The sequence below is a fragment of the Neolamprologus brichardi genome, chromosome 22 (assembly GCF_056152115.1).
Source record: "Neolamprologus brichardi isolate AB-2024 chromosome 22, ASM5615211v1, whole genome shotgun sequence".
In the NCBI taxonomy this organism is placed as follows: Eukaryota; Metazoa; Chordata; class Actinopteri; order Cichliformes; family Cichlidae; genus Neolamprologus; species Neolamprologus brichardi.
The window spans coordinates 570,001-583,814 of record NC_142124.1 but is presented as its reverse complement, the minus strand read 5'-3'; the positions used below and the strand labels follow the sequence as shown (position 1 = coordinate 583,814).

General features: G+C 47.7%; 1 protein-coding gene across 2 annotated transcripts in view; it reads left to right on the top strand.

Annotated features, from left to right (window-relative positions):
• LOC102793909 (glutamate receptor ionotropic, kainate 5-like) overlaps positions 1-13,814 on the top strand; it is a 173,413-nt gene that overhangs the window by 158,348 nt on the left and 1,251 nt on the right. For both annotated transcript variants that reach the window (XM_087835540.1, XM_087835539.1), the window contains exons 16-20: positions 1,990-2,155; positions 5,198-5,423; positions 10,566-10,694; positions 11,674-11,795; positions 13,430-13,814. The exon at positions 13,430-13,814 is cut by the window's right edge and continues 1,251 nt beyond it. In XM_087835540.1, the coding sequence (XP_087691666.1) occupies positions 1,990-2,155; positions 5,198-5,423; positions 10,566-10,694; positions 11,674-11,795; positions 13,430-13,814 (1,028 nt within the window). The remainder of the gene's footprint in view (positions 1-1,989; positions 2,156-5,197; positions 5,424-10,565; positions 10,695-11,673; positions 11,796-13,429) is intronic.

Genomic DNA, 13,814 nt, shown 5'->3' with positions numbered 1-13,814 from the left:
AACAGATGGTGAAGTGTGAAAGCGATGATGTCAGAGTCTCTTCCTGTTTCCTCCCACCCCTCTGCCCTTCACCCCCGCCCCCTCTGACTCGCCCTCACCCCCCCTCCCCCTCTGACTCGCCCTCACCCCCCCCTCCCCCTCTGACTCGCCCTCACCCCCCCCCTCCCCCTCTGACTCGCCCTCACTCCTTTCACTGCTGTTTAATCGTTTCAGCCTTTCTGTTTATTTAAACTTCTCTCCTTCTCTCACCCCAACCAATCACAGCAGATGGCCCCGCCCCTCCCTGAGCCTGGTTCTGCTGGAGGTTTCTTCCTGTTAAAAGGGAGTTTTTCCTTCCCACTGTCGCCAAAGTGCTGCTCATAGGGGGTCATATGATTGTTGGGCTTTTCTCTGTATGTATGAAGCGCCTTGAGGCGACTTTTGTTGTGATTTGGCGCTATATAAATAAAACTGAATTGAATTGAACTTTAAACATTAATTCACCAAAAATATAGAAAATATCATTTTTCAAATGCAGTGACTTTGTAACTTAAAACTAACCTGATTCCTTTGTAATTAAGCGCTCTAAGCTCACATTAAATAAGAGTCAGTGTTGGTGTAGGGTGGAGGTTGGGGTGGAGGATTCTTCGCTGTGGTTTAGCTTCAGGTTTGGTTCTTTTCTGTGCAGAGAAACGTTTCTATATTCTCGTGGTCTCGTTATCAGGATAATGAAATCATTGCTCCATCTTCTCAGTGAGATCATATGTTTTAGCTGTAAGTGTAGCACTCACATGTACAGTGAGGTGTAGGTGGTGCTGATGGAGGTGCAGCTTGTCAGAATAAAGCAGCTGAGCCGACCTGTAACCGTCTGACTACAAAACACAAAACGTGTGTCGTTACTTTGCCAGAAACATTTTGTGTTGTGAGTTTTTTCTGTGAGTATTTCTGCACTGCTGCATCTGTACTTTGACCAAAGTGTGTCAGTACTTCCCCCCCCCTGACTCTCCCTCAGTCCCAGTAGCTGCAGTCAGACAGATGGTGGAGTGATACTGGAGGGACTGGAGAGGCCATCTTTCCTCTGACAGCTCTCAGCCTCGTCTGGCACTCAGAAAGACTCACGAGTGGCTCGCTGCGCTGTTCACGCTGCATATTCAGTCAGAGTGGAAGCAAACAGGCCGTCAGAGGGAGGTCACGTTTTTAGTTTCCCTCTCGCAGCGTCTAAAAATCTCAGATTCCTCAGGACGCGGTGTCATTTCCTGCAGCTCGTGCTGCACCCATCACGGCGTTCTGCTCACCCATCACGGCGTTCTGCTGCACACGCTGAAGCGCACATGCAGCTCCTCGCTCTTCGCTGGGCTGAGCTCTTCTGTCTGACTCAGTTCATATAACCTCAAACCTTTATAAAGCTGTGATCCTTTTACCCAGCATGCTCGGGGAGCTGCGTTGCTGATGCGTGGTGACCAACACAGAGTTGGCGGCGTAGCTCTGACGTTTCCCCTGAAACTCAGCTCATCTCTTTGTGTGTTTTATTTTTTGTAAATGGAAACGAGCTCGTCGCAGTCGTGGGTCTCGTCTCCGCTGACACCACAGTGCGTCTTCCACTTCCCGCAGCTCTCTGTGCAAACACAGCACATTAGGAGTAATCACGGCCTCGAGCCAATCACCAGAGCCCCGAGTCTGTTTCCTGTATTTGCTGGACTGCTTTTCATTTCGTTTCTGCTCTGCTTCATCCTTCCTCCTCTTTAATTCTCCCCCCGCCCTAATTCCCTTGCTCATCACTTCCGCCTCATTTCCTCTGCAGCAGAGGCGTCCTGCTCGTCTCTGCTGCAGCTCGAGTTCATGTTTAGGTTGATGATTTTTACCTAAAACTCCTGACGTTTCCTGCAGTGCCCTCCATCTGTCTCTCTGCTGCGTTTTCCTCTCTCAGCTCTTAATGAAGATAGGCGAGGGGGGAGAGTGGGGCTGTGCTGCAGGGAAAAAACATAAAGGTCTTCGTCTCTCCTCCCTCAGGTGGGCTTTCACCCTCATCATCATCTCGTCCTACACGGCCAACCTGGCAGCATTTCTCACGGTGCAGAGGATGGAGGTGCCCATCGAGTCTCCGGACGATCTGGCGGACCAGACCAACATCCAGTACGGCACCATCCACGGAGGCTCCACCATGACCTTCTTCATGGTGAGGTTATTTTTTAATCCAGCCATCCCATACGGTCTCAGGGATTCTACTTCCTGTTAATGTCACTGCATGACAGCGCGCTGCAGTCCAGCCTGGGGTGCAGCATCGGTGAACAGATGTGAATGGAGATAAATGGCAAGAATCATGTTTTACACCTGCAGGAGAATCCTGACATTAGTTTGTCCAAACAGCAACGGCAGCATTGATAACAAGTGTTTCTCAGAGTCAGGCAGCTTTTAAAACCGCAGCTTTCTGCTGATTGTTCATGCATGTCTGTAGGACAGCACACGCTCCAAACTCCAGACGTTAGCAAGACGCCCAACAGGAGGGTGCAGGGGTTAGAAGAAGGTGGTTGAAGGTGAAGAAAGTCACAAATGGAGGATGCTGTAAAGCAGACTGAGGTGCTGTGACGTCCTGAGTGCTCACAGAAAAGATGTTTCACTACAATCTAAACGTGTCTGTGCCGACTGTGTCCACCTCTGCTTTAACAACATGATGGAAATTTATGTTTCGTTCTGCAGCTGTGAAGATCGTGACAAAACATGAGCTCATGTTGAGTTTGATGGAAGCAACAAAAGGTTGGAAAAGTCAGAAACTGCATGCACAAACAGAATCATCTTCCTCACTGTGAACATGTCATCATCGACATGATGTCATCAGCACGCAGGGACGAGGCCGATAACTACGACCTTCAGCAGCTGTTTTGGAGGAAGGAAGGTTCAGGGTTTAAGTAGTCATCATCATGGGCTCATCCGATTAGAATGAGAATAAGCATCAATCATTTGCAGGTTTTGTCTTTTTATTGGATAACGGGCAAAGGAAAGACACACATGGACTGCTATCTCTAAAAAGGACAAAGTATGATTTAAGTAACTCAAAATGATGCATGAACTCAAAGAGATACTCACCTCAGCTGCCGCCCCATGTGGGAGTGAAGAAAGAGTGAGGGGTAGGTGAGTGCAATTAAGGCCAAGCACCACACCCAATCAAAGGTGAGGAAAAGAAACAAGGTGCATTTGGTGAAGTGAATGTGCTGAAAGGTGAGCCTTTACAACAGCAGCGCTGCATTAACCCTTTAAAGCCGGTCGGAGCAGCACGCTCTGTTTTGCGTAACTATTTTTAAATCCCGGTAGCTCTGCAACCACGTAAGCTAGCGCAATAATTTTTTTTTCATATGAAACCGGAGGAGTTGTACTTACATCTTATGCCATCAGCTTGTCCTCGGTCACAGTTTCCTTCCACATATAACTTTGCAAAAACTGCATAAAAAGCACTTGCAGCAACAAAAACATAATATTCCAGAAACACGCTTTGCCGATCCGATCAGCTGTTCGTAACACTTCCTTCATTGGAATAGACGTCAGCGTGAACTTTTGCATGTCCGCCATGACCTGCCCGAAACCGGAAGTGACGTCATTTTTGCGGAAATGTAGTTTTTTACCATCAGGGCCTCATGAGCCTATACTGGAGTTTTTAAAAGTTATGTTTGACTTTATGACTTTCTGTGTGGTTTCTGGGATGCTTAGGACTCATATTGCACTGCTGGAAATAGTTTATTTTGATGCATATGCTGCTTTTTTGCAAATTTGCATTATAATATTTATTTTCGTTTTTCCTGCAGTGTATAAAAATTGGCGTATTTCAAAAATAAAACTATGAAGACACTCAAAATAAATTTCCTGTGGTGGGAAACTATTTTGTGCAACTTTTTTATATTTACAGTTTTGAGGGATAAGCCTCTTAAATTTCTCTAACTAGAAATATATGTTAAAAAAACAAAAACAATTTTCAATTTTTTTGTAGTTTATTGCACTTTTTTGCAATTTTATGTAATTACTATGCACTTAATGCATATATATTATTTAAATTTGGGCTGTAATGGTTGTATTGATGTATATCAACTTGAAATGCTCCCAAAAATGGCTCCACAGCATGTAAACATATAATATAAGCTCTGGCGGACTTGGTTCTATGGTAGGTCTTAAAGGGTTAAAGAGTCAGTGCACGGGCTCAGGAACACTGCAGGTTAAAGCTGCATCACCCAGAGAAGAAGCCACGTGTGGCCATGATGGAGAAACCAGTTTACACACAGATGTTAATGATGCGCATGGAAACATGGATCTGTCCAACTTTTAGAGACGTGTTGATGGCATCACATTCAAAATGAGCTCAGGTTTTTATTTACATGCTTCATTTTTTTATTCTCTGTTTTGTTCTCAATAAAATATGAGTTCATGAGACCTGCACACAAGAGCCTCCAAACGTGTACGTTGGGTGTTCTTTGAAACTCTGTTATATATAATAGAGTAAATTATTAAAGATGAGCAAAATAATGGATGAGTGCTGCCCTGTATGTGAAGGCTCGATGTCAGCTGTTATTTGAATGTCAGTAAATCCATTTGCAGACAGACCAGCAGCAGTTTCACATGAGAATTTTCAGAATCACAAAAAGATTAAATACTGGAAGTAACGACCGGGAGGAGACATGAATCCATCCAGACGATTGATCGATTGATCTCTGGAATGATGCAACCAGTAATAACACGACCAGATTATTGATAATTAAAAATGCTCCCACGGCTACGGCCACCTGTCAGCCACAGAGGCCACGCCCCTAACCATGCAAACTTTCAGTCTTGTATTTTTTCAGTAGGTGTTGGTTTATTTCTCCCGTGCACTCAGAAACATTGACGTGGGTGTTTATGGGCATGGGCGCACTGTCGGAGGCTGCCTCGAGTGGCCATTAGAGGAACTGCAGATGTGTGAACTCAGGCGTAGCTCTCAGACCCTCAGCAGTGCACCAAACACCAGCTGTTTGAGGAAACTATCGATCCTTTTAAAGAAGTGAAATATATATTTTAAGGTGTTTTTAAAGATTTATGTCCTCAGCAGGGACCAGTGGACTCGAGCCAGACTGCTCTTAGTGAGACAGGAAGTGCATTTAATCAAATAAAAACAGTACTTATGCTGCAAGTGCACATCATGTGGTACAAAAACAGACCATAGACACTACAACTGTGCTTTCACCTTCTCTTGCTGCAGAACTCGCGGTACCAGACGTACCAGCGGATGTGGAACTACATGTACTCCAAGCAGCCCAGCGTGTTCGTGAAGAGCACAGAGGAGGGCATCGCCCGCGTCCTCAACTCCAAGTACGCCTTTCTGATGGAGAGCACCATGAACGAGTACTACCGCAGCCTCAACTGCAACCTCACGCAGATCGGAGGACTGCTGGACACCAAAGGATACGGCATCGGCATGCCTCTGGGTGAGGAGGGGGGAGGGGCTAACCGGGTACCACAAGCCAAGGTAGAGTGCCCCCTGCTGCTGAGTGCTGGTGTTAAATAACTCGAGATCACTCTGTTCTGCTGTTAGCGAGGTCTGACAGCTCAGGTGATCCTGGTTAACGCACAGAAAAGACACGAGCAGCTTTCAGGAGAGCCGCCGTCACTCGTCGGCCTGTTAACACACGAGCATCGAGGCGGCGGCGTCCATAGGGGGCGTTTACTTTAAATGCAGGAGAATCACAACACAGGAGCTGGTTTAATTTTTACGTTCCCTCTCTCAAAGTTTAACTCAACCACCGACACCTCAACAAAACACAAAATCCTCAGCGAGTCACATGACCGCAGAATCAGGAAGTTTGAGTCCAGAGACACAAACGATCAACACATTTTACCACAGCACACGAGAGCACGGCAGCGTGCTGTGCAGGAGTGAAGAGGGAGTTCGGCTGCACGACAGGAGCTGTCGGCCAAAACGGCAAAAAGCTGACAAAGAGTTTGCAGCACAGCGACGAGCCGATCTGAAAAGAATCAGGGGTAAGGAAAGGGCCGTCTGCTATTGATTAAGGGTGAGGGGAGGAGGATGGGACAGATATATACATTATATCTGATATGATTTAAATATTTAATAGCGAATTTTAAACATTGATCGTTGGTTTGGGCGAGAGAAACAAACCCTTTGATGAGTTTTGTCCAAAGAGGACGAATGTTTCCAGAAAAGCCAGCCTGCAGTAGAAGAACAAACAGGAAGGCGTGCCAGGACCTTTCAAATGTAAAAGACCCAAAAAGTGGGCGTGTCATAGTTTTGTCTTCCATTATCTTTTACCGTGAGACTCGCTCACTGCCGCTTTATGAAAGTCACTCTGTGACGGAGTAATGAGAGGATGACTGGAGCTCATTTGTTGCTGCTGTACATGGACTCACAGTTTAACTGTACAGCTCCTCGGCCATCGCAGGCTTGTATGAGGCGGGCCGGGATTGGAGCCGACATCCCCGCCTCCTTACACTGCGGGTGGAGTAAGGGAGACACTTCTCATACTGCGTGACCCTGCGCGCCTCCTGCTGGTCGCATCACACCATTCAGTTCTGCAGCACAACTCTCCAAAACAAAATACTTTTACTTTGAAAGATTTGGCACTTCCTCTTGCCAGAGGGATGAATGTCGTGAACACGTGTGAAATATTTCATTTTAAAGAACTTTTCATGCTGAAATCAAATCCTCAGAATAATAAATGCGCCTCGTAAAGCAGTGAAAATGTCAGCGCTCATCCATCGATGTCTGTAAAACAAATGTTTCATCTAATCTGCAGCTTCTGCCTCACACCAGGTTTCATGTGTTTCAGCACCGAAGCTTCACTTCTCCTTCTAATGAGTGTAATGGTGGATAACACAGGTGTTATTCTAAGAGGGAAACCCTCCCAATAAAACGGGCGGAGCAGCCGAGGGAATAGACTGAATTAAAATCTGTAATTTATTATATAAAAACCGTTAAAAATATAAAAGCAACTAAAACAACCCCGGCCAGGGAGAACAAACAATAAAAATCAATAAAACATAAACATTAAAAGTCCAGTGGCGTCCACCGTAAAAGTCACCAAAAGTCAAAATCCAGCCAATCGGAGGGGGCAAGGAAAACCCCGGCGGCGTCCTCGCCATCCAGTCAGTGTCTCCGCTCAGGGGCGCTGGAAGAGACGGGCAGCGACAGTCACTGTTCTTTACAGTGGCTCGGCTTATTGTAGTAGGATAAGTCGTGAGACTTACCCCGGATGGGCAGAGCTCCTAACTCTGCTCGCCGCTTTTCTGTGCGCGATTGTCTCGCCATGGGAGGTAGGGCGCTGTCCCGCTGATTCCCACCGTAGCGTAATCTAGCCTCCAGCTATCGCAGCAGCAGAACAGCTCCCTCCGCCTCTCCGCTCACTGGTGTCGTATGCCCTCGCCACGTACTCGCCGCCACCTGGCACCATTCACTCCGCCATCTCTGCCGCTCTGTCTCCCATGCCTCCCGAACACTCTCTCTAAATCAGCACCGGCTGTCACCTCTCAGGTGTGTCAGGTTCATAATCAGGGAGGGGCGGAGTCTTTCCAGGACAAGTCACCAATAAATATGATAAAATATGCACTAAACCCATAAAAATAAAAGACTGTACAATATTAAAAATAGTAAAAAATCCTACGTAACTTGTCCATTGCCACCCGTTGAATTCCCGGCTGTCCCAATTCGAATTGGGACAGCCGTCGTCGCGTGGCGGTGACGTAATCGCACTCAAAATGCGTACTTCAAGCTTGCGGTCTCTGAATTGGGACACAGCCCAGTTCTGTCTCTGAGTGGATTTTGTTTAGGCGGGGTGCTGCTGACACTCTACTGTGGATCGACTAACATACAGAAGCCTCTACTGCCATCCAGTGGTCAGAAATTACACTGCTGTAGAACTGCGCTGCTGTAGTTTAAAAATAGATGAACATGTGCCAGTGCAGCCGTTGTTGTTATTAAATTATTGCCTTTTGTTTGATGATGAAAACAAACAATCTCTTGCCTCAGGGCAGGTTTAAAGTGTCAGATGAACGATGACACAGTTAAATGTGACCGGATTGTTGAGCTCCACACCCACAGTCTGTGGATTTGGATTGAATCTGCCCCTCACCCCTGCTGTTTGCTCGGGAGACCCTAGAGGAGCAAAATGCTGTGGCGGCGTGGCTGCAGTGCTCGGTCGGGTTCCCCCGTCACCACGATAAGGAACAGAGCAAATACATTAGCAGCGGATCAGGTTATTTGACAGCAGGTCCATCACATGACCCAGAATAAAACGAGTATCTCAGAGAGGGCTTAGAGTTTCACCAACCTGCAAAAGAACTGCAGGAGGATCAGAGCAAATGCGTAGAGCACCGAGCTGAAAAACAAAGTAGTGAGAGGCTGTGTCCATCTTGTGTTTACAGTCTATGCTTTGCCTATTGTCCCTAAAGCCAATCAAAGCCACCTCTGCTGACCCACGGCTGCAGAAACAGCAGAAGTGACAGTGTGGAGGGTTCAGTTAGTGTGTGTCTGCTGATAAGTGTCAGCCTGCAAGCTGTCAATAAATCTTTACTGAGGATTGAACGTGAGTCTGTTCAGTAAACAACCTGCAGTCTGGAGAGATTAGAGGATTACATCGTGCTGCAGGTTCCCGTCCAGAGCTCCGGTGTCGCCGCCCGCTGCCTCCAACACGTCTGGAGCTCCGGTGGAAACGAGATTGCGGACAGCAGCGGCGATTTGTATAAAAGGTGCCGCTGCTCGCGTTGTCGTTGTGTCGCTGTTTATGAGAACATGTTAAAAACCCCACAGAGCAGCAGAGCACGCCGCCGCCTCCACATCAGCACGTTTACCTGATAACAGGTGAGCACCGCCATTAGCACCAGCCCTCTGTTTTCATTCACAGCCCACCTAACACTGGATTTGTCTCGTTGCCTTTGAAAGAGGAACACCAGCCGGCAGCTCGTCTTCAAAGTGCCGAGTGCAGCTATGTGCGGCCTGGTTGGTTCCCACAGACATGAAACAGAAATCCACAGACGCTGGAAGTGGTGCAGAACGATGACCTCGTCTTGTGTGGTCATGCAAACCTGATTCGATAAACAAGATAAACCCATAAAAAGTTTCATCCATCCACAGGCTCTTCTGATCATCTCACACGCCTGGAAGCTGAAAGTGGACTCAGGGCCACAGGTGGTGTGTGTGTCAGGCAGACTGAGGCTTAGATCAGTCTCGGGTTGGTGGTTTGATCCAAGGTTTAGCTCACGTTTATCCAGCATCAGATTGGGTGAGCTCAGTCTGAGTCTGCTCACAAACACGCCTGCTGGCGGTCGTCCGATTGTTTCTGGGTGGTGCCTCAAAGCACCGAGGTGACCGTTGGTAGGCTTTGATGCTATATAAATAAAACTGCAGTGAACTGTATGTCTGTGATGGCATACAGGCTGTGTCCAGGAGTGCATCTGAAGGAAACTACTTCCTGTTTCTAAGTACAATACAATACAGTTTTATTTATATAGCACATTTAAAAACCCGAAGGCTTCACAGTAATACGGAGAAACAACATAAGTCAATAACAGAGTACAGATCGGGCACCAGCACAGACAGACTGGAGGCACTAATAGAACAGAAGAGTTAAATAAAATAGGCATCAAACCTCAATACAGAGGGAAGGTCAGATCGTGAATACAAAATATCTACGAAGACAAAAACTGCAGTAAAATTAATGATAAAATAATACATTTAATAAAACGTGTAAAAAGGGTATTAACTGGTCAGGAAAGCCAGGTTAAATAAGTATGATTTCAATCTTGATTTAAAGGACTGGATAGAGTCCGAGGCTCGAATAGAAGCAGGGAGGCTGCAAAGGTTGGGTGCAGCTGAAGCAAAGGGTCTGGTCTTCAGTCTAAACTTGGGTTGGTGATCTTAATGTACGACAAGGAGTGTGCAGCTTGAGGAGGTCAGTGAGGTAACTGGGCGATTTTAAACTCAATGCAATATTTGATTGGTAACCGATTCAAATCAAGAAGAGCTGGAGTGATAGGAGCAAATTTTCTAACTCCAGTAAGAAGGCGAGCCGCAGCATTTTGAACGAGCTGCAGCTTTCAAATAGAGATGGATTGGAGACCTCAGTAGAGAGAATTGCAATAATAAGAAATATTGTATTTTTCAAATATGGAGCCCAAGGGTTCTCAAAGTGAGAGAAGGTGGACATGCATCCTAAAACCAGAACAGGATTCAGCACAAGAGAGTGTGAAGCCTTCAGTAATAAAACGTTTCCACTAAAATGATTAAGAAATTGCTCACAGAGAGCCTGAGAGGCCGAACTCGACGATCCAGGACAGGGATTTATCACGGAGTTAAAAATGTTGAATAACATTCGGGGGTTGTGGCTGTTAGTCTCAGTAATATCTGATAGCAAAGCTGCTTTAGCTGCCTTTACGGAGTTCTGGTATCGAGAGCAGCTCCTACAAAGAATCATAGGATATCTGAAGCCTGCCTTTCTTCCACCTCCTTTCAGATTGACGGCGGACACATCGTGAGGCTCGTACAGTGTCATTTAGCCGAGGTCGAGTAGTTTCACGTGTGTCTTTAGATGCTGAATATGACTTCTGCTCCTCGTCAGGCTCTCCGTATCGAGACGAGATCACTCTGGGAATACTGCAGCTGCAGGAGAGCAACAGGCTGGAGATCCTGAAGAGACGCTGGTGGGAGGGAGGACAGTGCCCCAAAGAGGAGGACCACAGGGCCAAAGGTCAGTGTCATCATAATCATTTAACGTAAAAACATCATTTCCTGTTTGATGGAAAGATTCCTGCCTAGGACACAACCGTGCTCCTCGCTCATGTCAGTGAAGTCTTACCATGATGACACGTAAACAGGAAGTTTTTATCAGGCGTCTCCTTTCCTGTGCCGCCTGTCTTTTCCTCATTGATATAACAAATGACTTTGTCCTCCGCCTTCGCTGTTTTGACCCACGTGTATTTGTCTCCTCCTTCTGAGGCGTCTCACGCCAACAAACAGGTTTGATGGCATTTTTCACACTCAAAATGTAGTTTTAGTGTCAGGGTTACAATTAGGTTATGGTTAGGTTTAGGTCAAGGGTCAGGGTTAGGCATTCATTTTTGATGGTCAGGGTAAGCTGCTAGGGAAAGCATTATGTCAAATGAGACACGCACGTGTGTGTGTCTGTGTGCTGGCTCGTAGTTTGTGTTAAAGATGCTGACACGTGTGTAACCGCCCTGAAACCTCAAACAGCGACGAGCTTCGTCTTTTGAAGCGTGCTCGTTTCAGGGCTGAAGCACGGGCTGGATTTGAAGGACTCGTTTTTCCGTGGCGACCGTCAGCTCGTCTGACTGCGACCTGTTTCTTCACGTGAAGAACAGCAGACGTGCTGCTGCAGCTTTAGCGCTGACACAGGTGCTGCTGGCAGTGTGACGACCTGACGGAGACGCCTGAAAGAGTCCGAGACTTTGGTAATACTGATGGTGTGTTTGACACAGGCGTCAGGAGCACCTCGTCCCACAGGGAGAGGAGAAGGCTTCTGTGCGAGTGTCCTCATGGTCCTGAACAGGTGACGCTGAGCCTCGGTGGGATGGCCGATGTAAATATCGGTTGTTTTAAGCCTGGCCTGTTGTTGCTGATGGAGAGCGCGCTGTGTTTGGAAACAGTCCTCAGGCTGGTAGGCAGGTGTAGGTGAATCGATCAGTGATGTGTCCATCGCTGCGTTTCAGGGCTCGGCATGGAGAACATCGGCGGGATCTTCGTGGTTCTGATTTGCGGTCTCATCATTGCCGTCTTCGTGGCCATCATGGAGTTTGTGTGGTCGACACGCCGCACCGCCGAGACGGACGAGGTACACCATCAAACACACACACACACACAGATAACACTGGGCAGACGTGAACACTGCAGAGCATCTGTACACTGATACAAACGTGCTCAGGTCTTAACCGCGAGCCCAGACTCTCTTTGCCTGCAGACATCAGCTCACACACTCTGTATGACAAGAGCAAAATCCTGAGGTCATTTAAAAACTTCCATCAACAGATTACAAATATTCAAAAGAATAAAACGACACATCTGAGCGGTGCTGGAGCAGGAGGGGCAGTGAACCACCAGCAGCCGTCAACATGAGACTGAAAAACACATTTAAGTTGATGTTTTTTAACCAGCTCCTGCCAACACAATGAGCTGCTGCTGCCACCTGCTGGTGTTACACCTCCACAAGGTCAAGTTTATTTATACTGCACATTTCCAAACAGTCAATGCTGCGCAAAGTGCTTAACAATGTAAAATACCACTAAAACAAATAAAATGTAAAACAACGATGCAGTAAAATATAGAAAAATAAATAAATAAACAAGTCAATAAAAACAACTAAAACAACAACTAAGGCTGTTAAAACCCAAATGTTTGGGTTAAAGTGGTGTTAAAAGCCAGACCATAAAATGTGTATTCAGTAGCGAGTTAAATTGATCAAGTGTTTGTGCACATCTAATATTTAAGGGAAGACTATTCCAAAGTCCTGGACCTGCCACAGAGAAGGCTCTGTCACAATGGGAAGTTTAGTCCGTGGATAACATGGTTTTCTCTGGAGCATAAATAAATATGAGCTCAGGTGAGAAGTACGAGTTTAAATTGGACCCTGTAAGGAACAGGGAGCCAGTGTGGAGACGCTAAAACTGGGGTTACATGCTCCTAACATTTAGTGCCAGTTAGCAGACGAGCAGCTGCATTTTGGACCAGCTGGAGACCATAAAGAGAGGCCTGGTCCAGACCAAAGTTTAGACCAAAGTCCAGACCAAAGTGCAAAGAATTGCAGTAGTTCAGTCTGCACGTAACAAAGAGAAGGTGCAGCTCCAGGTCCACTGCATCCTTTATTCCCAGCAGCTGTTAGACAGCCTCCATCAGAGTGTGAAGGGTGTAGCTGGGGTTTGGGGGGGCTCCATCAGAGTGTGAAGGGTGTAGCTGGGGTTTGGGGGGGCTCCATCAGAGTGTGAAGGTGTAGCTGAAGTTTAGGGGAGGCCTCCATCAGAGTATGAAGGGTGTAGCTGGGGTTTGGGGGGGGGCTCCATCAGAGTGTGAAGGGTGTAGCTGGGGTTTGGGGGGGCCTCCATCAGAGTGTGAAGGGTGTAGCTGGGGTTTGGGGGGGGCCTCCATCAGAGTATGAAGGGTGTACCTGGGGTTTGGGGGGGCCTCCATCAGAGTATGAAGGGTGTAGCTGGAGTTTGGGGCCTCCATCAGATTGTGAAGGGTGTAGCTGGAGTTTGGGGGCCTCCATCAGAGTGTGAAGGGTGTAGCTGGGGTTTGGGGGGGCCTCCATCAGAGTATGAAGGGTGTAGCTGGAGTTTGGGGCCTCCATCAGATTGTGAAGGGTGTAGCTGGAGTTTGGGGGCCTCCATCAGAGCGTGAAGGGTGTAGCTGGGGTTTGGAGGCCTCCATCAGAGTGTGAAGGGTGTAGCTGAGTGCCTTTGCTCTCTCTCTCAGGTTTCCGTCTGTCAGGAGATGCTGACGGAGTTCCGTAATGCCGTATCCTGTAAGAAGAATTCTAGATCCCGTCGTCGCCGACCCCTGACCAGCACTGGGGGCGGAGTCCTACGTCACCCATCCCGCCTGGCTCTGGCCGGTCCCCGCCCCATCCGCCTGATTCGAGAGATGCGCCTCAGCAACGGGAAACTGTACAGTGGCGCCGGCCCAATGACGGGCGGGTTGGCAGGGGTCGGGATGGGAGGATGCCCCGATCTGGGCCCGGGGCCACAGAGGCTCCTGGAGGACCCGCTGGGCACCAAAACCTCTACCACCACCCTCCCTCCTGCGTCAGCCCTAGTGGCTCCGCCCGCCCCCCCGCGCAGCTTCCTGCAGGCCTGCAGTC